Source organism: Mustela nigripes, chromosome 1, assembly GCF_022355385.1.
Source record: "Mustela nigripes isolate SB6536 chromosome 1, MUSNIG.SB6536, whole genome shotgun sequence".
Lineage (NCBI taxonomy): Eukaryota > Metazoa > Chordata > Mammalia > Carnivora > Mustelidae > Mustela > Mustela nigripes.
In genome coordinates, this window is record NC_081557.1 from 4,556,567 (window position 1) to 4,579,977 (window position 23,411).

General features: G+C 53.3%; 1 protein-coding gene and 1 long non-coding RNA gene across 3 annotated transcripts; one reads left to right on the plus strand and one right to left on the minus strand.

Annotated features, from left to right (window-relative positions):
* Positions 1 to 7,800: 7,800 nt before the first annotated feature.
* Positions 7,801 to 9,951, minus strand: LOC132004924 (uncharacterized). Its single transcript, XR_009400691.1, has 2 exons — positions 9,732 to 9,951; positions 7,801 to 9,633 (listed from the first exon to the last, which is right to left on the minus strand). It is a non-coding gene; the product is annotated as an uncharacterized LOC132004924 (long non-coding RNA).
* Positions 9,952 to 10,082: 131 nt separating this feature from the next.
* Positions 10,083 to 19,976, plus strand: C1H11orf24 (chromosome 1 C11orf24 homolog). Of its 2 annotated transcripts, none has more exons than XM_059399582.1 (4): positions 10,083 to 10,239; positions 13,937 to 14,149; positions 17,656 to 17,829; positions 18,581 to 19,976. In XM_059399582.1, the coding sequence occupies exons 3-4, from the start codon at positions 17,754 to 17,756 to the stop codon at positions 19,693 to 19,695; spliced, it is 1,191 nt and encodes a 396-aa protein (XP_059255565.1). In that variant the 5' UTR covers positions 10,083 to 10,239; positions 13,937 to 14,149; positions 17,656 to 17,753; the 3' UTR covers positions 19,696 to 19,976. The 2 variants fall into 2 exon arrangements, with proteins under 2 accessions (XP_059255565.1, XP_059255557.1); XM_059399574.1 differs by having other exon boundaries at positions 13,937 to 14,136.
* Positions 19,977 to 23,411: the final 3,435 nt, after the last annotated feature.

A 23,411-nucleotide genomic window follows, 5' to 3' on the forward strand; every position in this document is an offset into this window, starting at 1 on the left:
GGATCTCATGACCTTGAGATCGTGACCTGAGTCAAAATCAGGAGTCAGATGCTTAACCAGCTGAACCACCTAGGCGCCCCTGTATTGTAATTACTTTATTTTTTTTAAAAGATTATTTATTTATTTATTTGACAGACAGAGACCACAAGCAGGCAGAGAGGGAGGCAGAGAGAGGGAGAAGCAGGCTCCCTGCCGAGCAGAGAGCCCGATGCAGGACTCTATCCCAGGACCCTGGGATCATGACCCGAGCAGAAGGCAGAGGCTTTAACCCACTGAGCCACCCACTGAGCCTGATTTTAAAATTTTTCTACCTTGGGCTTTCTATTTAATCATATTGCTACCAAAGAGAGAGAGTTTTACTCTTTCTTTTCCAATATGTCTGTGTATTACTTCCTAAGCATCTGCCTTCAGCTCAGGTCATGACCCCAAGTAACCGGGATCAAGTCCTCCCTTTATTGGGCTCCTTGCTCAGTGAGGAGCCTGCTTCTCCCTCTGCCTGCCGCTCCCCCTACTTGTGTGCTCTCTCTCTCTCTCCCTCTCTCTCTCTGACAAATAAATAAAATCTTTAAAAAAAAGTCTGATACCTAACCGACTGAGCCACCCAGGCATCCCCAGATTTCCGTAGTTCTACCTGTTCTTTTTCCGTTCCAGGAGCCCCTGTGGGATGTCACCTCACATCTAATCCTCTCTTCATAGGCTTATCTGGGCTGGAACAGTCTCTCAGACTGTCCTTGCTTTGGCTCACCTGGACATTTTCCAGGAGCACTGGTCACAAGTCTGTACGTAGAATATCTCTCCTTTGTAGTCTTTCCCCTCATGATTAGACAGGGTTTAGGGGCTTGGAGGAGGAAGGTCACAGAGGTTCATCAGGTCACAGAGGTTCATCACATCACACGAAGGAAACGTCAACATGACTGGCTTACCACCGTTCATGATGACCTTGACAGCCTGAGGTGTGTGTGAGATTTCCTCATGGCAAAGTTACTCACTTCGTTTCCACACTGTGCTTTTTGGAAGGAAATCCCTCGGGGCAGCCCACAGAGAAGGAAGGACGAGGTTCTCCATCTCCCCAACAGTGGCCATCTATATATGTTATTTACAATTCTGTGGGGCGCCTGGGTGGCTCAATGGGTTAAGCCTCTGCCTTCAGCTCTGGTCATGATCTCAGGGTCCTGGGATCGAGCCCCATATCAGGCTCTCTGCTCAGCGGGAAACCTACCCACCCCCACCGCCTGCCTCTCTGCCTACTTGTGATCTCTGTCTGTCAATAAATAAATAAATAATCTTAATTAAAAAAAAAAAAAACAATTCTTCTGCATAGGACACTGAACTCCTGCCCCCCATGACCCGCTCCTATGTACGTACCAGACATTTATTTATATCACTTGTGGGTATTTATTTTATACTTAGGGCTTAGTTCAATACTATTTTATTTGTTTTCTTGCTCAAATTTCTTCAGCTGCAGTCACTGGAAACCCCTTCAGTGGGCTCCTGTGCTCCTTTGACAAACACCCTCCATTAGGGGCACTGTATAATTATTTGTATTCTTTTTTTATTTTTAAAGATTTTATTTATTAGACAGACAGAGATCACAAGTAGGCAGAGAAGCAGGCAGAGAGAGAGGGAGAAGCAGGCTCCCCGCTGAGCAGAGAGCCTGATGCGGGGCTCGATCCCAGGACCCTGGGATCATGACCTGAGCCAAAGGCAGAGGCTTTAACCCACTGAGCCACCCAGGCACCCCAATTATTTGTATTCTTTTCAGCATTTCCCTACTTGTTGACTCTAAAGGTCCTTTGGGATTATCTGGCATATTCCCTGCCCAGCCCTAGAGTCAATCACTTCACCAGTTCTCCAGGGAACCTTGTTCCTTTTACAAAGAGTGGTTTTTAGGGGCACCTGGGTGGCTCAATGGGTTAAGCATCTGACTCTTTTTTTTTTTTTTTTTTAATTTTTTTTTTTTTTTTTTATTAATTTGACATAGAGAAACCACAAGTAGACGGAGAGGCAGGCAGAGAGAGAGAGAGAGAGAAGCAGGCTCCCTGCTGAGCAGAGAGCCCGACGCGGGACTCGATCCCAGGACTCTGAGATCATGACCTGAGCCGAAGGCAGCGGCTTAACCCACTGAGCCACCCAGGCGCCCAAGCATCTGACTCTTGATCTCAACTCTGGTCTTGATCTCAGAGTCATGAGTTCAAACTCTGTGTTGGGCTCCATGCTACATGTGGAGCCTACTTAAAAGAAAAAAAAAAAAGAAGGGTATTTAGAAACCAAGATCAAGGGGGGCGCCTGGGTGGCTCAGTGGTTTAAGCTGCTGCCTTCGGCTCAGGTCATGATCTCAGGGTCCTGGGATCGAGTCCCGCATCAGGCTCTCTGCTCAGCAGGGAGCCTGCTTCCCTATCTCTCTCTCTCTCTCTCTCTGGCTGCCTCTCCGTCTACTTGTGATTTCTCTCTGTCAAATTAATAAATTCAAAAAAAAAGCTTTTAAAAAATTAAAAAAAAAAGAAACCAAGATCAAGGGCAAGGTGCATCTTTTTTTTTATTATTATTATGTTGATTGTCTTGGGATTTCTAGCTGTTTAATCATTTCAGCTAAAAAGAGAGAGAGGGAGAGAGAGAAAGAGGATGATTTAACCACTTTCCCCCTACATTTATACATATTTTTACATTCTTCTTTTAACTGCATCTTTTATTTTGTTCTTACATTTTTTTTTTTAAAGATTTTATTTATTTACTTGACAGAGATCACAAGTAGGCAGAGAGGCAGGAAGAGAGAGAGGAGGAAGCAAGCTCCCTGCTGAACAGAGAGCCCGATGCGGGGCTCGGTCCCAGGACCCTGGGATCATGACCCAAGCTGAAGGCAGAGGCTTTAACCCACTGAGCCACCCAGGCGCCCCTGTTCCTTACATTTTTAAACTGGAAATACAGTCACATGGAATTCATGAAATACAAAAGAGTAATTGCATTTTATATGCAGTTTTTATCTTTTTTTTTTTTTTTTCCACCTGATACTATGTCCTGGGCACCTCCCCATATTCTTCGCAGGCTGGTGGGGCCAGCGCTGTTACTCCTGTCATCCCTACCCCATTACTAACCCCCTTTCCCTTCTGGAAGTTCCATCCTTCGCAGCAGAGGCCTTCTAGATCTGACTTGCAGATCTCTGCTCTCTTCGTGTCAATTTCCATTTTCACTATAATTTTGCTTTCTGCTCTCAGCTTTCCATCTGATCTTTCAGAAGGTTCTCACCTGTGACTATTGTTTTTTCATATTTCCTCTTTTGAATTGTTAATGTTGGAAATGATGTCTTTTTGGTTTGGGGAAACTGTATATGGCCTATGTGCGCCCACTGTGAGGCTCCTATTAGACTCTCCCAGGCTCTTCTGTGAGCTCTGACTCCGTGGGAGCCCCCTTGTTTGGCTTGCCCTCACTCTCTGGAGGCACTGAAGTCCACAAGCCGACTGCCATTGATTTCTTCGCCAGTGCAAATATGCAGGTTCCTCTGGCTTCTGATAGGGCAGGCTCTAGGGTTCTGCAGTGTACCCTGACAGACCCCACCCACCCACCCTTCCTCCCCTGGGACTGAAGCACTTGTTCCCTGGTGGCTTGGATCGAGGGCAGCCAGCTGCTCTCAGTGGAGTCCCTCTCCTGAACTTGATCTTGGACAATGGAAGCTGCCTGTCCCAAGGTCACGGCCCCTTCCTGGGGCAGCTTCGTTCAATGACTGGCTGATGTCGGGGCATAAAGACTCAGGCCCAGCCCCTCGTCCCCCTGCAGAGAGCCCTGTAGAATGACCTGAGGCTCTGCTCTGGCCCCATCTCAGTCCAGAGGCTTCTTTGGTCTATTTCTGCATCCTGCACTTCCCCATGGGTGTCTGTCCCAAAAACCTGCGTGATAAACCTCTTGCACTCGAACCCCAGGCATCTCCGAGTCTGACTTCCAGGAACCTAACTGCAAATGTGTCTCTTGGGCAGCAGAAAGTCCACACGTAGTGGACGAAAAGGGAGCCTTTGTTCGAGGGACCTGGCTGCAAAGCACTCAGCAAGCCAGGCCCTCCGCAGAGCTGTGCTGGGCAGGACACTGTCCTTTCCCAGCTGCAAACTGAGGGGCCCATGTGGTGGACAGGAACACTCTGCAGCCCCCAAAGAGGGTCACTTCTGCTGTAGGGAAAGAGTTGAACAGTAAGCGTGGAAGTAAACGAAGACCGCCCAAACGAAACAAGCTGAGGCTACTGAGTCAAGCTTGCTACAGCAAAGAAGTGAACCACCATTGCTCATGGTTAGCAGAAACTCAGGTAGGCTGAAGGGCGGGACGGTTCTATTGTGGGGAAGGGAAGGCTCCACGTGTGCCCTGATTGGAGGCTGTTGGCCTGGGAAGTTGTAGGCAGACTGCCTAGAAGTGGGTAGTTCTATGTGACTGGCAAGGGGAGCATACTTGGCTTCCCGTGGTTGGCCTTCAGTGAAAGCAGGGACAAAAATTATGGAGATGGGCAGTTGTTAATAAAATCCTGGCCATACCGGGCTGGTTGCTGCGAGAGTGATGTTTACCTTCCTGCATTGTTGCTAGAGATCTCAGTGTGGCTGCCTGCAAGTCTGACTTAGAGCAGGCTCCTTTCCTGGGTCATGATCTTACTGTCAACGGTTTGAGCCCTGCACTGGGTTCCGGCTTGGTATGGAATCACCTGTAGAGTCTTCCTCCCTCCCCTTCTGCCCCTTCTCCTGCTCATGCTTTCTCCCTCTCAAATAAATAAATAAATAAATACAGACTTGAAAATAAACTGATATGCACCTAATAACACAGCCTTTTAGTAAGTAAAGCAAAAATGGATAGAACACCAAAGAGAAATGGAAAAGCTGTAATTCACAGGCTAGGTTAGCCCTTCTCTCTCACTAATTGACAGAACAAGTAGACAAAGAATTAGTAAGGATATAGATTTGGAAAACATAAATAGCGAACAGCTTGATTTATGGGTATAGAGCAATGAAGATCACACATTTTTTTTCAGGCACACTCAGAACATTTGTGCAAAGTGACCATATCCTGGCCCATAAAGCAGTTCCAGCAAATCTCAAGGGATGATATACTACAGCACATTCTCTCTGACCGCAGCACAACTAATTAGAAACCAAAATGAAACAAAAAGTTGGAAAATCCCTATTTGCTGGGAAATAAAGACACACATATTCAAGTAACAAATGAATACAAGGAATAATTCAGACAGGAATTGAGAAAAACTTTGAATGAGAAAAATAATAAGAATACTATATCCCCAAACTGTGGGGTACAGAGAAGGCATTTTTAGTCTCATACACATATCTTAGAAAAAAAGACAGGATGGAGCATTAACGGAATAAATATCCAACTCACAAGTTAGATGAGAACCCAAGTGTTAGAGTGTTAATGGGAAGATGCCAGTAGAGAGGGACAAGTACATCAGATGGAAGGGGAATTGTTGGCTGGCAGTCCTGAGTTCTACAAAAAACACTGGATATCAGGTGAGGAGATCATCTTCCACAGGAGGGAACTCCTCTTCCATCTTAATAGGAAGGGAGAAGGAAAGGGTGGCTGTGGGCCAGGCCTGCCTGTGTGCCAGTGGAGAGGGGGAGTATGGGGCTTTGAAGAGGGTGGAAGGAAGTAGAAGCAAAGGGCCTCCGAGGAAAGTGTGGGAGTTCTGGCAGCCCAGAGGGCCCTGCCAAGGCTGGACACCACGGGTCTTCTTCAGCACCCAGGTGTAGGCAGGAAAGAGGTAGACTGCTGGACTCATCCAGCGACATGGTGTTGCCATATGGGCAAGCTGAAGAACACAGAAGTTGAAGTTGTTGCATTAGAGTGACTTGCTTGTTGGATCGCAGAATCCCAGCTGGAGGATGGCAGGGCAAAGGGCAAGAAAGCAGAGAGGGGAACGGGCTACAGGTAGGGGGAGGCTCATGGGCAGGTGCAGTGGGAGTAATGAGGTTGGATAGCTGGAAGGATGGCTCAAGAGTGGGGAGCCTCTGCACATGAATGATGACAGGGTCCTGAAATTGTGGTTCAAGTAACAAATGGACCCGTGCAATAATTCAGATAGGACTCTGAATCAGAGCGCACAAACCATGGAAGCCCCCTTGATGATATCAAAGGAGGGATGGGGGATGACAGTGGCCTGATGCCATCAGAGGTGGGATGCGGAGGTTGGTAGAAGGCAGTGCCCAGGAGCGGTAGAGGGTGGTTCGTCTGAGGAACAGAAGCAACTTCATGTGCATTTTTCAAGGCATGGGGCCTTTTTAGGTAGCCTCTACGCCCAACATGGGGCTTGAACTCATGACCCTGACATCTAGAGTCACGTGCTCTACTGACTGAGCCAGCAGGCTGTCCAAACGTTAGAATTATTTTCTCAAGTTCCAAAAGAAAACAAAATGAGGATTTGGATTTTTTTTTTTTTTTTTTTTAAGAATTGCTTTAAACCTGGGCACCTGAGTGGCTCAGTGGGTTAAGCCCCTTCTTTCAGCTCAGGTCATGGTCTCAGGGTCCTGGGATCAAGCCCCGCATCGGGCTCTCTGGGAGAGCCTGCTTTCCCCTCTCCCTCTGCCTGCCTCTCTGCCTACTTGTGACCTCTATTTCTCTGGCAAATGAATAAATAAATAATCTTTTAAAAATTGCATTAAACCTGTGGATTAACTTGGGAAAATTGACATCTTATGAGATTTCATTTTTCAGTCCAGAAACGTGATGCACCTCTTTGCTTACTCAAGTTTAAGTTCTCCGTATAAAACAAATCAGAAAGCCTGTGTAAGTCCTGAATGTTTCTACTAATGTATCCCTAGGTATTTTATAATTTTGTTATCAGAGTAACAGATGTTAAAATTTTTTTAAGGGTGCCTGGCTGGCTCAGTAGGTAAAGCATATGACTCTTGATTTTGGCATCATTAGTTCAAGCCCCACCATTGAGTGTGGAGCCTACTTTTAATTAATTAATTAATTAATTATAAAAAATTTTTAGCTTGTTACTGTTGGTATACAAGAAATCTACTGTTGTGTATTTATTTTGCATCCAGACAGATGATTGACTTGCTCTTACAAAATTTTTTTTGTTCTTATAGCTTTTAACTGACTTTTTTTTTTTTTTAAAGATTTTACTTATTTATCTGACAGAGATCACAAGTAGGCAGAGAGAGGAAGGGAAGCAGGCTCCCCGCTGAGCAGAGAGCCCGATGTGGGGCTCAATTCCAGGACCCTGAGATCATGACCCAAGCCGAAGGCAGAGGTTGTACCCCACTGAGCCACCCAGGCGCCCCTTTTAATTGACTTTTAAGTCGACTCTTTTAGACATTTGAGGTAATTATATCTCAGGTTCAGGACCATAAACGTGCAGGTATTCTCAACATCACGTCACTATCTCAAGCCTATATCCTTGCAGCAGCCGCTGGGAGAGGGAAAGGCAAGCAGAACCCACATTCCAGGGACAGAAGCTGAGTAGCCTCTGAGTGCCGGGCTCCAGCTCACAGTTCAACCGAAGCTCACGTCCTCTCAATGACCTTCCTCAACAATAGTTTCTTTTGTCTCGTTGGTTTCTCTTAGCATAATGCTTTTGAGATTCTTCAGTGTTGGTGACTATTAACAGTAATTCTGCCTTCTATGGCTGAGTAGTAGTCCATTATATAGATGTACTGATTGTTATATCCTCTCACCCACTGATTGACATTTGAGTGTTTCCGGCTTTTGGCAATTGTGAATAAAGTTGCTGTAGACATTTTCATGCAGGTGTTTGTGGGTGCATATGTTTTCATTTCCTTTGGGTAATTAGCTAGGAGACTATCAAACTTAGTATTTTTTTTTTAAAGATTTTATTTATTTATTTGACAGAAAGAGAGAGATCACAGGCAGACAGAGAGGCAGGCAGAGAGAGAGGGAGAAGCAGGCTCCCCACCAAGCAGAGAGCCCGATGTGGGGCTTGATCCCAGGACCCTGAGATCATGACCTGAGCTGAAGGCAGAGGCTTAACCCACTGAGCCCCCAAACTTAATATTTCTGAACACTATAAGTGATGGGTCAGGAACATCAGCCCAATAATGCATACAGAATTATATTTCTATCCTCATCATTACCAGTCTTTTTCGTCTACAAATTCTCATAATTTTTATGTCCTTAATTTTCTGTTTATGGAGTAAAAAGGAAGCTTCAATTAATAATGACAATGAAGGGCTGAGCATGAAGGGAAATTTTTGCCCATGTTTTTTCCTCCAGGAGTGATGGTTCAGAATTCACTAATTCGGTCTTCATGGAAACCTGGCTGAACTGGACTACCCTGAGTAACGATAAAACTGAGGCACAGAAAGACCAAACCTCTCGCTCACTGTCCCCAAGCTAAAAAGTGGAGCTGGAGTTTGAAGCCAGGCAGGGTTACTCCAGAGCATGGAGTATATTCAAATAATAACGCAATTCAACAACTAAGAACACTGGGCTCTGAGTTTATTATTAGCTCTTTTGCATAGAAAGCACCCGAGATCATCTGTACCCTGAGAGAAAAGCCTTCACTTAACGGAATCCACTACCACCAACAGCAGCGCAGAGCCCTGCTCTCTACTCTTCATAATACTCTGCAGAAGCAGCTATGCAGTTCCCAGAGCTATGCTTGACACCAGGCTCCAGGTAAGCCCAATTCACTGGAAAGGTGCAAGATTCCTCTACAAGAGAATGAACTTCCCTGTCTTCTGGACCATCATGGCAACATAGTGCCACTGTCATCTGAAAACCATTTTCTAGTAACACCTTGGGCTGGGGGCTTGCAAATATTTTCTGTAAAGGACCAGGCAGTACGTATTTCAGGTGTCGTGGGTCATACACAGTTTTTACTGCAATTATTCAACTCTGTCCTTGCGGTGCAAAAGCCTAGACGATACCTAAAAGGTGTAACCGTGTCCCAATAAAACTTGACTTGCAAGAGCAGACAGAGGCCCAACAGACCGTTCCCTAGACTAGGAGGTCTTCAGGGAGGCGCGTGTCTTTACCTTTTTAATTTCAGCCTCAGCAGTAAAAATCGTCCTGATTTTGCCGAAGAGGAAAACAGCCGCAGAAACCGATTTCTGAGGAAGTCCGGCGCAGAACTACAACCGGCCAGTGGGGATATTTTCTCCTGAACACAGACGCTGCCCTTGCTGGATGCGAGCGAGCTGGGGAGATCAGAGCAAACTCAAAGCAAAAGCATCTTGTCCTCGCGACGCCCCGCACCTGGCCTGGGTCGCGGCGAACTCGCGTGCGCAGCGCAGTTCTACGCCACTCGAAAGGAGGAGGTCGAACTGGGGCTGGCGGCTCTCGACTGCCTTTCAGGCGCTCCCCGCGCTCCGAGCAGGGAGGTGACCTCCTCTCCGCACACCGCCTGGCTTCGTCTCTCAGCCCAGGACCCCAGGACCCCAGGACCCCAGGGCAGGCTACACGGCGGCCTGAAAATAAAGCCTTCGGAGACCAGCCTTCGCAGACAGGCTTCCTTCGCACGTGGGGGTCCCGAGGGAGCTTTACACAGAGCGGGGTTCGGTCACACAACCAGCCATTCGCACAGCCTCCGTCTAGGTCAGGTGCTACGCACGTTCCCTCGCGCTCCACGCGGCCCCGTCGTTCCCCGGCGTCTCACAGCGGCCGGACACGGGGTCTCCGCTTCTGCATCTGTGAAAGAGGCACGAAGCCCCCACAGAGCTGTGGCACTGAACCTGCAGGTCAGACACGGAACCCCGCGCGGGGCCACCACCCCCACGACTCCTTACCGACTGGACCCCCCCGGGGCTGGGCTGAGTGGGAGGGAGGAGGGCGGCACTGAGGGCCACCCCAGGGCGCGGGCCCCTGCGCGCTGTCGGGGCTCGTCCGAGCTCCCACAGGCCAGCTGCTGAGGCGCAGCACCACCACTTCCGCCGCACGCCAGTCCGAAACCGCGGCTCCCGGCCGCTTCCGGCCACGAGCTCGACGGAGTCCGAGCCGCCCCGCGGTGGGCGGAGCCTGAGGACAACCACGCCCCTCGCTTCCGGCACCCTTTCGGCGGCTCCTGGCACCGCGGGCCCCTCCCTGCTCCGGGCGGGGCTGCCCCGCCCACTCGAGCCCGCCTCCGGTGACGTCAGTTCCGGGGCGGTCCGGGCGGGGCCCGAGCTGGGGCGGCTGCCTTGAGCAGTCTTGGCTCCGGTGCTCTGCTCCGCTGCCGGCCACGTCTCCACGCCGGGCCGCGGGTACTTCCCCCGCCGTCCGACGGCCGCCCGGCCGCCGCAGGCCTGCCGCGCCCGGGTAAGGGGCCCGCGCCGCCGGCCGGGGAGCTGTTGTCACGGCTCCCTGAACCGGCTTGCGAGCGAAGGAGGGAGGTGGGGGCAGGAGGAGGCTTGAATGGGGGCACAAGAGGCAGGAGGGCGACCTGGCAAAGATCAGTGGGGGCACAGGTGCAAGACAAGGAGGCCAGGAGGGAGGAAGGAACGGAGGGAGTCAGGTGGGGCACCGATGGGGGACCGAGAGGCCGGAGGGGGGAGGAGGGCTGCAGGGGGTATCCCTAACCCGGGGAGAGGCCGGCTCGTTGGAGTTTGGGAGCGGAGGGTGGGAGAGTCGGGACACTCCCAAATGCGCGGGGAACTGAAAGGTTTTCCCGGGGCAAGGCTGGGCCCCAGAGTGCTGCCCTCCAAGAAAGAATTGGCTTTTTAGGTGACCCAGGCCTTCCCCAGGCCCTCCACCTGGGAGGGGTTGTGCCTTTCCATCCGCCTGCCTCCCTCCCCCGTGGGAGCCCGGTGGCTGCTTACTGTGTGCAGCTCACGATCGGGCTGAGAGGCGGAATCAGCATCCACATGGTTTGCCATAAGACATAAACATCATGCTTAGAAACCTGCCTATCCCAACATGCAGTTATTTTTACCACCCGGAGGAAGCATCTTTAAAAATTTCCCTGAAATTGGTGAGGAAAATATTTAAAATACGAATTTTCCACCTATAGTCAGGACTTGCTTCATGGACAAAGGAGTGCCAGATTTGCCCACAGTGCCAGCGAAAACTAGCCTTTGATCAGCATTTAGCTGTGATACAAAAAGGTGCAGAAACTTACAGAACTTAAACTTACAGAAGCAAGCAGGGTAATTAGGATGATATCCACTTCAGTTCCCATCTGCCACGAAGACACGTCCTTTAGACCACAGGGCAATGTCTGTATACGCAAAACCACACACCTGTGTTCCTTGGGTTCTGCTGCCAAAGTTCAGCCAGGTGAGGTGCTGGGATTAGGTATCTAGGGTTTGCCCTGTATTTGTTTTCTGCACTTCCTGCTCCTTGCTGTATAAAGCTTGTCCAGCTTGGGGTAGGGGCCCAGGCCATGCTGCTGCTGATTTAGATCTTACTGGACTGATAGAATGTGGGGGTGACACCTATAATCCCTTACCAAGCCTAAGGGTTACTTGTATAAGCTCCTGGGAACAATCTAGGCCAGGAGAAGGAAGCCAGCCATTCAGAGTCTGCGGCCATGTAATCAGCATGTAACAGGTTCCTAAAAGAGTTTTTGTAAAACTCAAGCCAAGGGGTAACTGGGTGGCTCAATTCGTTGAGCATCTGCTTTCCGCTTGAGTAGTGATCTCAGGGTCCTGGGATCAAGCCCCATGTTGGGCTCCCTGGCTCAGTGGGGAGCCTGCTTCCTCCATCTCCCTCTGCAGCTCCCCCTGCTCTTGCTCTCTCTTTCTCTCAAATAAATTTTAAAAATCTTAAAAAAAAATCAAGCCAAGGTTGGGAACATAATAATTCAGAGACAAGGGGTATTGGAAGGTATCATGAGATCATGGACCAGATAAGGATCAGGAAGTTGACACCTAGGGCCACAGTCCGGGGATGCCTTTCTAATGGAGGGTCACCTGGCTCGGGGTGCTCCCCCCCAGCGGAACTTGTGGGGAGCTGACCGCTGAAAAAGAGGGGATCCCAGCAGCAGCCCCGCCCCTGTCTCTCCACCTGTGGGTCTTCCATTTAACAGTAACTTCATTCTTTCTTGTTTATTCCCTTCTTGCACCAGTGGTCTCTTTTCTTTCCATCTATTATAGTCTGAGGCCTCGAGCTACCTAGTCTCCCTGCACCCTAATAATGAGAATGACTGGCCGGCCCCTCGCTTAAAGCTTTGGGAAGCCTTTGCAGGACGGAGTATCATTTAAATCTTGCTCATGGTTTGTCCATTGTGAGTCAGCTTACAAAGATCAGTGCAGGTCCTCACACGTGAATCTTGACATTTAGAATGTGCTTTTGGAAAGTGAAGGCAGAACCTTCCAGACAGATGAAGTCACGGCCCAATGAGGGGCCTGTTCTGGACTCTATGGGTGGCCAATTCCCATCTCTGTAGGAGTGACCACCAGCGCCAGGGGCTGGGAGTACATAAGCAGTGATGGTGTCCGGTAGAAGTTTCTAGAGAAACTTGTGGAGTTTCTTTGACATAGTCTTAGAAACATGCTCCGTCTGTGCACCCACATGTGTTTGTAACTGTGTGTGCGATTGCACACATGTGTGTGTGCGTGTGTGTGTCTGTGTGTACACCTGTGGGAGTTTGTATTAGAGAGTAAGCCCATGGGGGTCCTCACCATCCCCACCTCCTAAGGAGGTGAGGCGCTATTTCTTAATCTCCCAAGTTTCCATTAAATAGTCACCAGGGAGAGAAACATTTGTGCTGGTTACTGTCTTTGCATTACAACTGTCCTCCTGATTCCTCTGAAGTTGTGGCTAGCTCCTAGAAGAATGAAGTTCCTGATACATAAATTATGGAGTTTCTCTAAATCATTAAAATCTACATGTGAAAAACTATATCCAGCAGGGTTACTCTGTGCCTCTCTGCCCCTGCAGCTCAAATACCTGAAGAAAATCAGACATCGTTTTCCTTCATGGGTCGAAATGTTTTCCAAAATGCTTGTGCAAGAAAAAAAAAAAAATGATGGAAAATGAAAATCACCAGTAAATTTGTTCCCCAGGCATAACTATCACTAACGCTCTGGTGTAAATCTCTCCAGATCCCTTAACCAATGTCTATTTATTTATTTTTTTAAAGATTTTCTTTATTTAACTGACAGTGAGAGGGACAACGAGAGAGGGAACACAAGCAGGGGAAGTGGGAGAGGGAGAAGCAGGCTCTCCGCGGAGCAGGGAGCCCGACATGGGGCTCAATCCCAGGACCCCGGGACCATGACCTGAGCCAAAGGCAGACGCTTAACTGACTGAGCCACCCAGGTGCCCCAACAAATGTCTGCTTAAATAAAAAGAGAATCCTGGTGCATATACTGTTGTATGACCAGCTTTTTTTCATCTATTGGTACATGTGGCCCATGTCAATAAAGAGAAAGCTATATATTTTTTTAAGACTTTATTTTTAAGCAATCCTTGTATCCAGTGTGGGGCTCGAACTCACAATCTGGGACCAAGAGCCACACATTCCACCGACCGAGCCACCCCGGCACCCGGAAGTTGTATATTTTTTGAACAGCTGCCATAGTATTTGATATGTGGGTGGGGCCATATCTTCTAAAACTACACCAGTTGTTTTGCTGTTATAAATAACACCATGATGAACATCTTTTTAGACCTCCATCTTTAGACATCCATCCACTTGCTTCCCTGGAAGAAATTCCAGCAGTAGAAAGCGCTCCATTGCCAAGTCTTGGCATTGAAAGTTTTTTTTTTTTAAGATTTTTATTTATTTATTTATTTGAGATCACAAGTAAGCAGAGAGGCAGGCAGGGGTGGGGAGAGAAGGGAGCCCAATGTGGGGCTCGATCCCAGGACCCTGAGATCATGACCTGAGCCAAAGGCAGAGGCTTTAACCCCCTGAGCCACCCAGATGCCCAACATTGAAAGTTCTAATAGACATTGTCAGTCTCCCAGCACAACGGTCTATTTAAGGCTGTTCTGCCAGTGAATCCCTCCTTCCCAGGCTTTGCCCCGCTCTGCTTTACCTAAGGAGTATTTACTCTTTTTTGAACCGTAGATGCGTCTGTTCCCAGAGCGGGGCATCTGCCCATGTCCCACGTGGCCACAAAGCATGCCGTGGCCTGCAAGTGCTCCTCGAGGCTGCTCTCACCTCTTGCAAAGCCAGACCTCGCCCCGCAAGCACACGGTGCCAAGCCCGCCACTCTCCAGGGAGGACAAGGGCCCAGCGTGGGAGCTTGCCCGGAGCAGCTGCATCTGGTGAGTGTCCACGGTGAGTGTCCACTTGCTCACCATTGAGAGGGCCCCTCGAGGGCTTCGCTGCAAAGTGGGGGAAAAGGACAGACAGCAGAGCCCAGAGTGGCCTGTTCTGTGGCATTTCATGGACAGGGGTTTTCCCTTCCCAGGTAGACCAGGAGGGCGGGGCTAGGAGCAGGGACAGATAGGAGGGGCTCGGAGCACATGGTCCTCTGTGGCCCTCTGCTGTTCTGGTGACACAGGCTCCCAAACCGCAGCAGCTTTCCTCTGGGCCTGGTGTTGAGATCTCGCAATGCTTGCCCCTCACCGATGCTGGGGCTGGGGGGTGAGGAGCCGCCTAGCAGCAGTCATCCTGGGAGGAGAGAGGCCAGAGTCTATCCCCTGACCACCAGCGAGACAGTCCAGTCCATGTCTGTTCCGCATGAGGAGCTGAAAGAAAAGGAGGAAATCCATTCGGCACTGTGACTCAGTGCCTCTCTCCCTAAGCTCGATTATCCGCTCTGGAGTTCCTTCCAGTGCTAGAACAGGGTTGGCAAACTATGGCCGGGGGGCCGAGTCCCGCCTCCTGCCTGTTTTTGTAAATAAAGTTTTATTGGGACACAGCCACACCCATCGTTCACAAGTGTAGCTGAGACAGAGACGGCATGGCCCATGAAATCTAAAATATTTGCTGTCTAGCTCTTTACAGAAAAAGTTTGCTGACTCTGGCCTGGAGATTTGTAGCGAGGGGGGCAGCAGATGGCACTGGTGCCCGGGGTGCATGCAGGAAGCCTGGTCAGGTCATCCTCCCCACCCCCGGCGGAGCCCAGAGCCGTGCAGGGAGCATGTTGGGCCCGGCAGTGCTAGCATTTTAAATACATTCAGTAGATGTGAGCGGCCAAAGAAAGAGCCATTTAAATACATTTATTCACTGAGCGCCAGCTGCGTGGCCTCAGTTCATGGGGAGTGTGGCTTCTTTGTTCCCGAAACCTTCCAGTTTCAGTTCTTTCGTCTGTGGCATTGGTCTGTGTCTTCTCTCCCCACCCTGCCCCCTACTTGTTTCTGTCAGAACAAAGAATGTCTTTTGCACTCAAGAAAACAGATGCGGGGGCGCCTGGGCGGCTCAGTCGGTTGGGCGTCTGCTTTCAGCTCGGGTCATGATCCCCGGGTCCTGGGATCGAGTCCCGCTGGGCTCTCTGCTCAGCAGAGAGAACTGCTTCTCCCTCTGCCTCCACCCCTCCCCCGCTTGTCCTCTCTGGCTCTATCTCTCTGTCAAATAAATAAACAAAACCTAGAAGAAGAAAAGAAAAGACGCAGATTGGTAGCTTCTGGCCGAGTCCTCTAGACCTCTAAGCTCCCAGGAGCCCTTATGGACCGTTTTCCTGTCGTGGGGCTACTTTCCCACAGTCCCCTCTGATCACAGGAGCCAGAAAGCCACCGGGCGGCCACTCTCTACATGTCCCTCTCTGCCACGCAGGGGCTGCTTGGTGGAGCTCCTAGCAGGGCCAGACGGGCTTGTTGGGGCACACTGGTGGCTAAGCCTGGGGCAGGGCTAGAAACTTCAGGAATTCCACATGCCCCATGGGGCCGGGCCTGGGGGGCAGAGGTAGCTGGGCCAGATTTTGAAGGCCTCCTTGGCCGTGTTAATGAGTTTTGGGGTTATCCTGGGATAGTGTGGGGTCTGAGTGGAGGCAGTGGAGGCAGAATCATCTTTGTGGGTTCCAAGGATCTTTCTGGAAGCTGTGGGGTGGCATGCGGATCAGGGCCAGGATGGGGATGCATGAAGGTGATTCATTCATGACTCAGGGCTTGTGGAAAGACGGTGAGCCTGGCCCGATCACCAGGGGCCGCCTAGGTGTGGGGCCACTGAGGGTAGTGGGGAGTCCTCATGCCAGCTGAGGAGCCGATCAGGACATTTTCACTTAGTGTGACTCGAGTGCTGCCTTCCATGACGTCCTGTGCAACTCAAGAGCTTCATGGTAAGGGCCACTGGAAAGACCAAAGGCCTTGGGTGTCTGCGGGCCGGTGCCCTCGGGAGCCCCTGGGCCATTGCCTGCCCTCCTCCCAACAGGCTTGTTTTCAAATGAGGTGTTTAGTCATGGGACCAAGCATGACTGCGTGTGACTGCATCATTGTCCGGAGAGGACCTGGACCTTGCTGACAGCCACGCGGGTCTCAGGACAGGATTGGGGCCACCCAGGACCAGGAGGGTGTGAAGTGATGGGACTCTTAAGGCTAGTGGGCCCCTCTGCTTCCCAGTGCACCCCTACAGTGAGGGACACCAGCCGACCAGCACACTGGAGGGCCCCGGGGTGAGGGTGGAGAGACCCCTGTGTGCTCGAGAAGCCAGGTCTAGCTGGGCCCAGTCCTCCTCTTGGTGAGGCTCAAGCTGTTGTGGCATTTCTGGAAGTTTCTGCAGATAGCTAGGTGACCAGGTCGTCGCTACTACCTCTGTCTCTTGCAGTGGCACCCCCTGGTCTAGTCCTTCAGGCTCCTGCGGCCTTGTCCCCTTCTGCCCGTGCTGCTACCCCTGCCACCTCCTCACTGGGCTCCTGTCACGCCTGCCCCTCATCTGTCCCTCCTGCCCAAGCATCTTCCCGTGCTGGTGACACACCGGCCTCGGTGCCCCCGCAAACCCTAGCTGCGCCGTGGTGGTCCGCCAATCTCCGGTCTGATCCCAGGTCTCAGCACACTGTCTCCCCGCCTCTGGCCCCGGTGCTGTCACCTGTTGTGCTCTCCCCCCACCTCCCCCACACCTTCCCCACCAGGCGGATCCCACCCATCCTTCAGAACATGGCCCACCTGTCGCCTTCCCAGGAAGCCTTCCCTGGCCACGCCTCTCCACCCACCAGAATTCAGTGGCTCCCCTAGGCCCCACAGCACCCTGCCTCCCCCACTCACCTCTGGGGCCTCCACACAGAGGACCAGCCTCCGACTGACATGTCAAGGCCTTCCCGTGCACCATCCCCTGCCTGCTCCAGGCACGGAGTCACGCCTCTCCTCTATGCTTGCAGAAGCTTGCAGTGACCTCTTTTCTGTGTTTCCTCCTGGATGGCAGGCTGCCTAGAGGACAGAGTTGTGTGGCTTTCGTCTTTTTGTTCTACATGCATTGCCCGGCCCATGAGCAGGCACTCGGGGAATATTGGATGGATGGTGGGAGGGTAATGGGTGAATGGGTGACACACGATGGATGGGGGCTAGTTGGCTGGCTAGCTAAAGGATATCTCCCATGTGAAAGGTGAGGTCAGCTCTTCTGCTCTTTCACACTAGGAACTCTGGGTGGGAAAGTGGGTGCTTACAAAGGTTGAGACACAGAATGAAAGTGGGTCGAGGAGTCTCTAAACCCATCAAATACAGGTGTGGGACAGGTCACTAGATTGCCATGGATGAGAGGTATCACACTGTTCTGGGTGCCAGGCCCTGGTCAAAATACTCAGCTCGGTTTGCAGCCTGGACCTTCTAGAAGCCTCCGTGGCAGGCACCCCACCATGCCCCATGGCCCAGGTGAGGCTGTGCATTACTGACCAGACCTTTCTTGACCAGATCCTTCAGCCAAGCAGCAGGGAGTCACCAACAGCCGGAGGAGCGGCCAGCTGGGAGCCCCCGGGACTGCCCAGCCTGGCTCCTAGCTCACCCACAAGATGTGGACAGCCCTTGTGCTCGTTTGGATTTCCTCCTTGTCCTTATCCGAGAGCCAAGTGCCATCCCAGGATGCACGTAAGTGAGAAAACCCTGTGACTGCTGGTCAGGCCAACAGTGATCCCGAAGCATCCTGAGCCCACGGGACATGTGCAGGCCTAGTCCAGCGAGTTGCGAGCCCCAGAGCCGCCAAGGGCCAGCTTGGGGAGAAAGCTCCCAGGGGACTGGGCCTCTGAGCTCTGAGTCCTGACAAGGCCACTTGCTTGGCCCTGCACAATTTCTCCTATAAAACCCATCTTCACTGGGGGATTCGTCCGCTCACACATCATATATCTCATTACACTCCTGCTCTGTGCCACACACTGACCATCCCCGGAATTCCTGCCACAAATCCTTCCAGAAAGCCAAGAATTGTTTTACGATGTGACTGTCTGTTGATGATGTATCTGGTTTCTAAAGCGCATGTGGTGTGATGGGTTTTGTTAATGGTGAATCACACCTCTGAGGTGAGACTTTCCCTCTGACTGATGTTTTGGGAATTGGACCCAAGAGAGAAGTTCTTGAGCCTTCAACGGGCTCGGGTTCAGAGGACGAGGGAGTTCTTACGTCCAAGTGCCGAGTGCCCCTCTGCGGGGCAGCAGGCTGCGTGTGCTCACGCAGGAGGATAGGAGGGAAGCGTGTTCACGATTCACCTCCGTCGTTCTCACGGGGTTGAGGCCAAAAGGCCACCCGGGCCAGACTGACAGGCCACAAACTAAGACACTCTGAGCCATCTCCCTGCACAGGACAGAAAGTGACGGTATCTTTTTCTCCCTTTTCTGACTTTAAGGGCACTTAGTCCTCAACCAGACAGATAATCCAGCCAAGAAAAGTGTATCTGTGATGACAGTTACCAGAGTCCTTAATGGAATATCCGGAATAATGACCGCAGTGACCCCTTCTCCTGTCCCATTGGCCACAGGGACCCCGGTGGCCAACGCCAGCTCTCCTGCAGTCACAGCAGGTAGAACACTCAGGACAGATGAGGGGACGGAAGGTTCCCCTGAACAAGTAGCCTCCAGGGCACCCCAGCCCCCTGCCCCGGCGGCATCACAGCGGACCCCATCCTCCACCGCCATCCGTGTCCCCCACACACAGGTGCCAAGTGGCAGCCCACTGCCAGGGACAGCAGCTCTGACGACACTGGCCACCAGTGCTCAGCCCACCACTGGGCCTGTCATGACTGCCCACGCCCCGATGGGCACACACAGCCCTTCCCAGCATACCCCCGGCAACTCCACAGCCAGTCCCATGGCCACCTCGGGTTCCCAAGTGCTTAACGTGTCCACACAAGCCCCCGCCGTCCAGGCATCAACAGGCTGGCCCACGGCTGACACATCAAGAGGGCCCACACCCACCCTCACCAGCACAGCCTCGGAGCCCACCCGCCCATCCGTGACTCCCGTGGCCACCACAGCAGGGACCACCACCACAGCCCATGCCCAGGAGCCGACCACCAGCTCAGCGCCATCACCTGTGCCCCCCACCAGCCCGACCCCCAAGGGGGAGGCCACGTCCCCCACGACCCGGCCGAGCCCTGCTCCATCAACACCTGGGGCTGCGGGGCCAGGGACAGCCCGGACACCCGAGCACGTGCCGCCTGAAACCCCTCTTGGCACGGCGTCCTCCGCCCCGACGCCGGGGGCTCCCGGGAGCACGAAGATGTCAGCCACAGACCTGTGCCCGCTCAGCACCCAAGGCCAGTACATGGTGGTCCCCACCAGGCCCCTCAGCCCGTCTCTGGTGAACAAGGGTTTCCTGCTGGCGGCGCTCTTCCTCGGGGTGGCCCTCTTCGTCGTCGTCGTGGTTCTGCTCGCCCTGCAGGCCTACGAGAGCTACAGGAAGAAGGAGTACACGCAGGTGGACTATCTCATCAACGGGATGTACGCGGACTCGGAAATGTGAGTGGCAGGGCGCGCCCAGCCCGCCCCTCCTGCCTGTTGCCTCTGAGACCAAACCAAGTGCTTCCAGATCCTTTTGGTGCAATTAGGAGGTAGGCTGGACGTCTCTGCACATTTCCTCGCGGTCGGATTAAGCTCACGATCACTCGAGAGTGGCTGCTTTTTCGTATTTATTTTTGTAAACAATCATGTCCAGGCGACGGGCAGCGATCGCGCGGTGGGCGGGGCTGCAGGGCCCCCGTGTGGATCCTGACCCGAATTAAAGCAATGACCACCTTCCATTCAGACCCGTGTCCCCCCATTTGTGAAGGTCGTGTCCTGTCCGCCATCGCGCCTGGGGGGCCTTCCTGGGACGCGCGTGATGGGGTTCATGTTCATCAGCATTTACGGTTAACACCGGGGTCTGGGGTCTGCTGTGTCTGCGCCCTTCCTGGGGCCTCACTGTTAATTCCGAACGTGCCTGTGCTCAGTGGGTGGGGGGAGGGGCGCCCCAGGCCCTGGGCATGTCTGGCACCCCCTGGAGACAGGGCCTTCCCACAGATGTCCCTTTTCTGAATTGTTTACTGGTGCAAGCTTGGAGCCGGATTTGGGCACGAGAGAGCTGAGTCCCACGCGCTAAGCCGGTGAGCTGCCTGTTGTGGCGGCTCAGCCCAGACCTGCTGGGACGGATTCTCAGTGAACCCGCCCAGCTCACACTGTGCACTCGCCTCGTGGAAACCCAGTCAGCCAGTGTGGTGGGACTGTCCCTATTAGCACCTTGCCCCACGTCACCCCAGAAGGCAGGGGAGCCCCAGGCCTGAGTGCACCCAGGGCCCTCTCTCCCGAGCAGGATGATATCCCTGGGTTCCGATTCCAGCCCTCAGAGTTGACACAGAGTGCCTGTCCAGTACCGGCTGCTGTCCTCGTGCCTAACACACTAACCTAACCCCCTGCTCAGCCCCAGCACAGAAGTACTAGATCCCCATCCTAAAGGTGGGGGCACTGAGGCACAGGAGGGGGAGACGCAGTCACCCACTGAGGGCCAGCATCGGGGTTAAACCCATTCTGGAGTCCTGTGTCTTTGGCAACTCACCTGCCCCTAGGGCATGGCCTTGGCTCTGCCTACCTGCCCCAGGCTGCGGGAGCTGGTGGGCAGCCCCTAAAGCTGTGTTCCCAGACCAAGGGTGACTTGGAGCGAGTGTGGCATGTTCTGGAACTCCGCTTCTTCATCTGTGGAATGGGGAGACCTGGAATCCCCTAGAAATGCCAGAGGAGCCGAGGATGGAGAAGCAGAGCAGGGAGCAGGGCATCAGAAAACCCCCAGAGCTTGAAAATGCCTGGGCGGCCGCCAGCCTACACCACTGTCCCCGGACAGCAGCTTTGCATGTCAGCGTGGGGATCGGGGCTTTGGAGGGTGCCCTTTCCTCCACCGGCTGCCCCCTCGCAGCCCGGGTTGGGACCTACCCACCTACAAAGGCGGGTTTCACACCCTGGCTGGTTGAGTCTCCCACGAGACCCAGAGCTTGGAGGCTGTCCCACAAGCTGGGTGCTTTGTTCCCTTCTGGGGAGATAGGATGGGGGCAACCCACAGGGATGACTTTCATCTTCAGCTTGCAACCAGGGGCCTCTGCCCGACACGCTACTCACAAGGACTGGAGACTTGGGGTGTCAGGGCCTGCCTGCGTCCCCTGCCCCAGCCCGGGACTTCCTGCCCTTTTATCCCCTGAGAACTGGTTGCAGTGTCCATCCCTCCCTCGTTGGGGGTTCATGTTCCCGATCATCTAGTCGTTTTGGCTCCCCGTGCGGGCCACAGGTGCCTCAACTCATGGTGTCCAAGGCCAAGCTCAGCACCGGCCCGTGGAGTGTGTTGGGCCTTTGGAATTCTTCCTAAACCTAAAGGCATTGGTGTTTACCTGAGCTAGAGACTTGGCCTTCAGCCCAGGGTCCCACCAACCACCCTACATGCTTTTTTTTTTTTTTTTTTTTTTTAAGAGATTTTAAAGTAATCTCTGCATTCAGCGTAGGACTCAAACTTAACAACCCTGAGACCAGAGGTCGCCTGCTCCCCCGAGGGAGGCGGGCAGGCACCCCTTCCCCGTGTTCTTAGGAACAGGCCCCTGCCACAGCTGCTGGGGCTGCCTGGGGCCCCGCCACCAACGGCCAGCCCCAACGCAGCCATCCTCCCCTGGAAGCCAGAGGCCCTTCCAAACACACACGTGACCCCACCATTCCCTGCTAATACTTCCTCCTAAAAGAAAAGCCAAGCTGCTCTGCCTGGCACTCCAGACTGAGACGAACCCCATTAGTGGGTCCCGGCCAAGCACAGCACAAGGGAAAGAGCCAGGCTCTAGAGAGATCTCAGGTGCCAGAGGCCAGGGATGTCCAAATCCACGGGGGCCACAGGTTTGAGTCCCGACGACTCCCCTGCCTTGGAGGCCCCGAGACTGCGGTGAGCAGGCAGCCATTCCTGGCCTGCTCGGAAGACCCATTCAGCGTGAGCTTATCGCGGACTTACAGAGCACCGGCGGTTTGCCAACCCGTCGGGGGTTCAGGGAGGAACCCACCTGCCTAACCCACAGGAGCTCGCATGGGCCGGTGAGATGTGAGGAAGGAGGCAAGAGGTGGTCGGTTCACAGAGGAGGCGCCTGACCCTCCTGGGAAGGTCAGGGAAGGCTGCCTGGCAGAGGGGGCTCAGAGCTCTCTTCCTAGGGTTTTGTTGCGGAGGCAAGGGGCTCTGGCTGGGTCAGTGCCGGGAGAAGCATGGTCCCTGTTCGAGAGTCTGAATGGAAGGCCAACGTGCAGGGAAAACCAGATTCGGGGCTCGGCCCCCAAAGGGTCTCTCTTCCCTCCAGTGAGTTAGACCAAGGTGTGGGGAGGCCAAGGAGCTTGCCCAAGACCACCCATCCCGCAAACGGCAGGACAGGATCTAGGGACACCCAAGGAACAGAGCCCCGGCCTATTTCCCCTGGGGGCAGCCCCCCCCCCCCCCCCCCCCCCCCCCCCCCAAGCCAGGGAAGTCCAAGGGCTCCCCCTGGTGGCCAAGCCTCCCTCCCTCACCCCGCGTGCTCGGCCCGGCGGCGCCGGGCACCCGACTCTCCCACCCCAGGGGCATCCCTCCAGCTTAGCTCCCCTGGAATTCCTGGCAGGCCCACCCTAAAGAACGCTCGCCCCTGCGTGCCCCCAGACTGGCTTGTCTTCCTGTGGGACGACTGTTCTCCGTGGAATTCTGTCACCTGCGCTTCTGCAGAAGGACAGCAGTTCAGGTAGAACGAAGCACCCTCCCCCGCGCACCCCTGCGCTTCCTCCCAGAAGCAACCCGCTGGGTTGTGCGGAGCGAGCCACCCGCGTCCACGCTCAGCCGCATCATACCCCACCCCCCACTGGGTCCCTCGGTGGCTTCTGACTGCAGGCGGAGGCCCAGGAGGGTGCTCTGCAGAAGCATGTCATCTGATTTGGGGTTTAGACATTATTTTGTTGCACTGAAGTCTCTACAGGTGGAGCGGTGTGCGGTCTGGGGTTCACCCTTTTTTTTTTTTAGTAGGCTCCATGCCTAGCGACTGTGGGGCTTGAACTCACGATTTGAAATTCAGAGTCCCATGCGGATCCAGCCAGACGCCCTGGGATTCACCTCAGCATGAGAGGCAGGTGATGGGGGGAAGATGCCACAAGACAGCAAGCCACTCCATCCCATAGGGTCGGTGGGCGTGGCAGCGTCCACTACCTGCTCCCTCTCTGTGCACA

Excerpts from the sequence above, each read along its gene's own strand:
- C1H11orf24 (XM_059399582.1), top strand. The coding sequence starts at position 17,754 with ATGTGGACAGCCCTTGTGCTCGTTTGGATTTCCTCCTTGTCCTTATCC. Across the intron at positions 17,830-18,580 it reads AGTGCCATCCCAGGATGCAC|GGCACTTAGTCCTCAACCAG; the intron begins GTAAGTGAGAAA and ends TCTGACTTTAAG.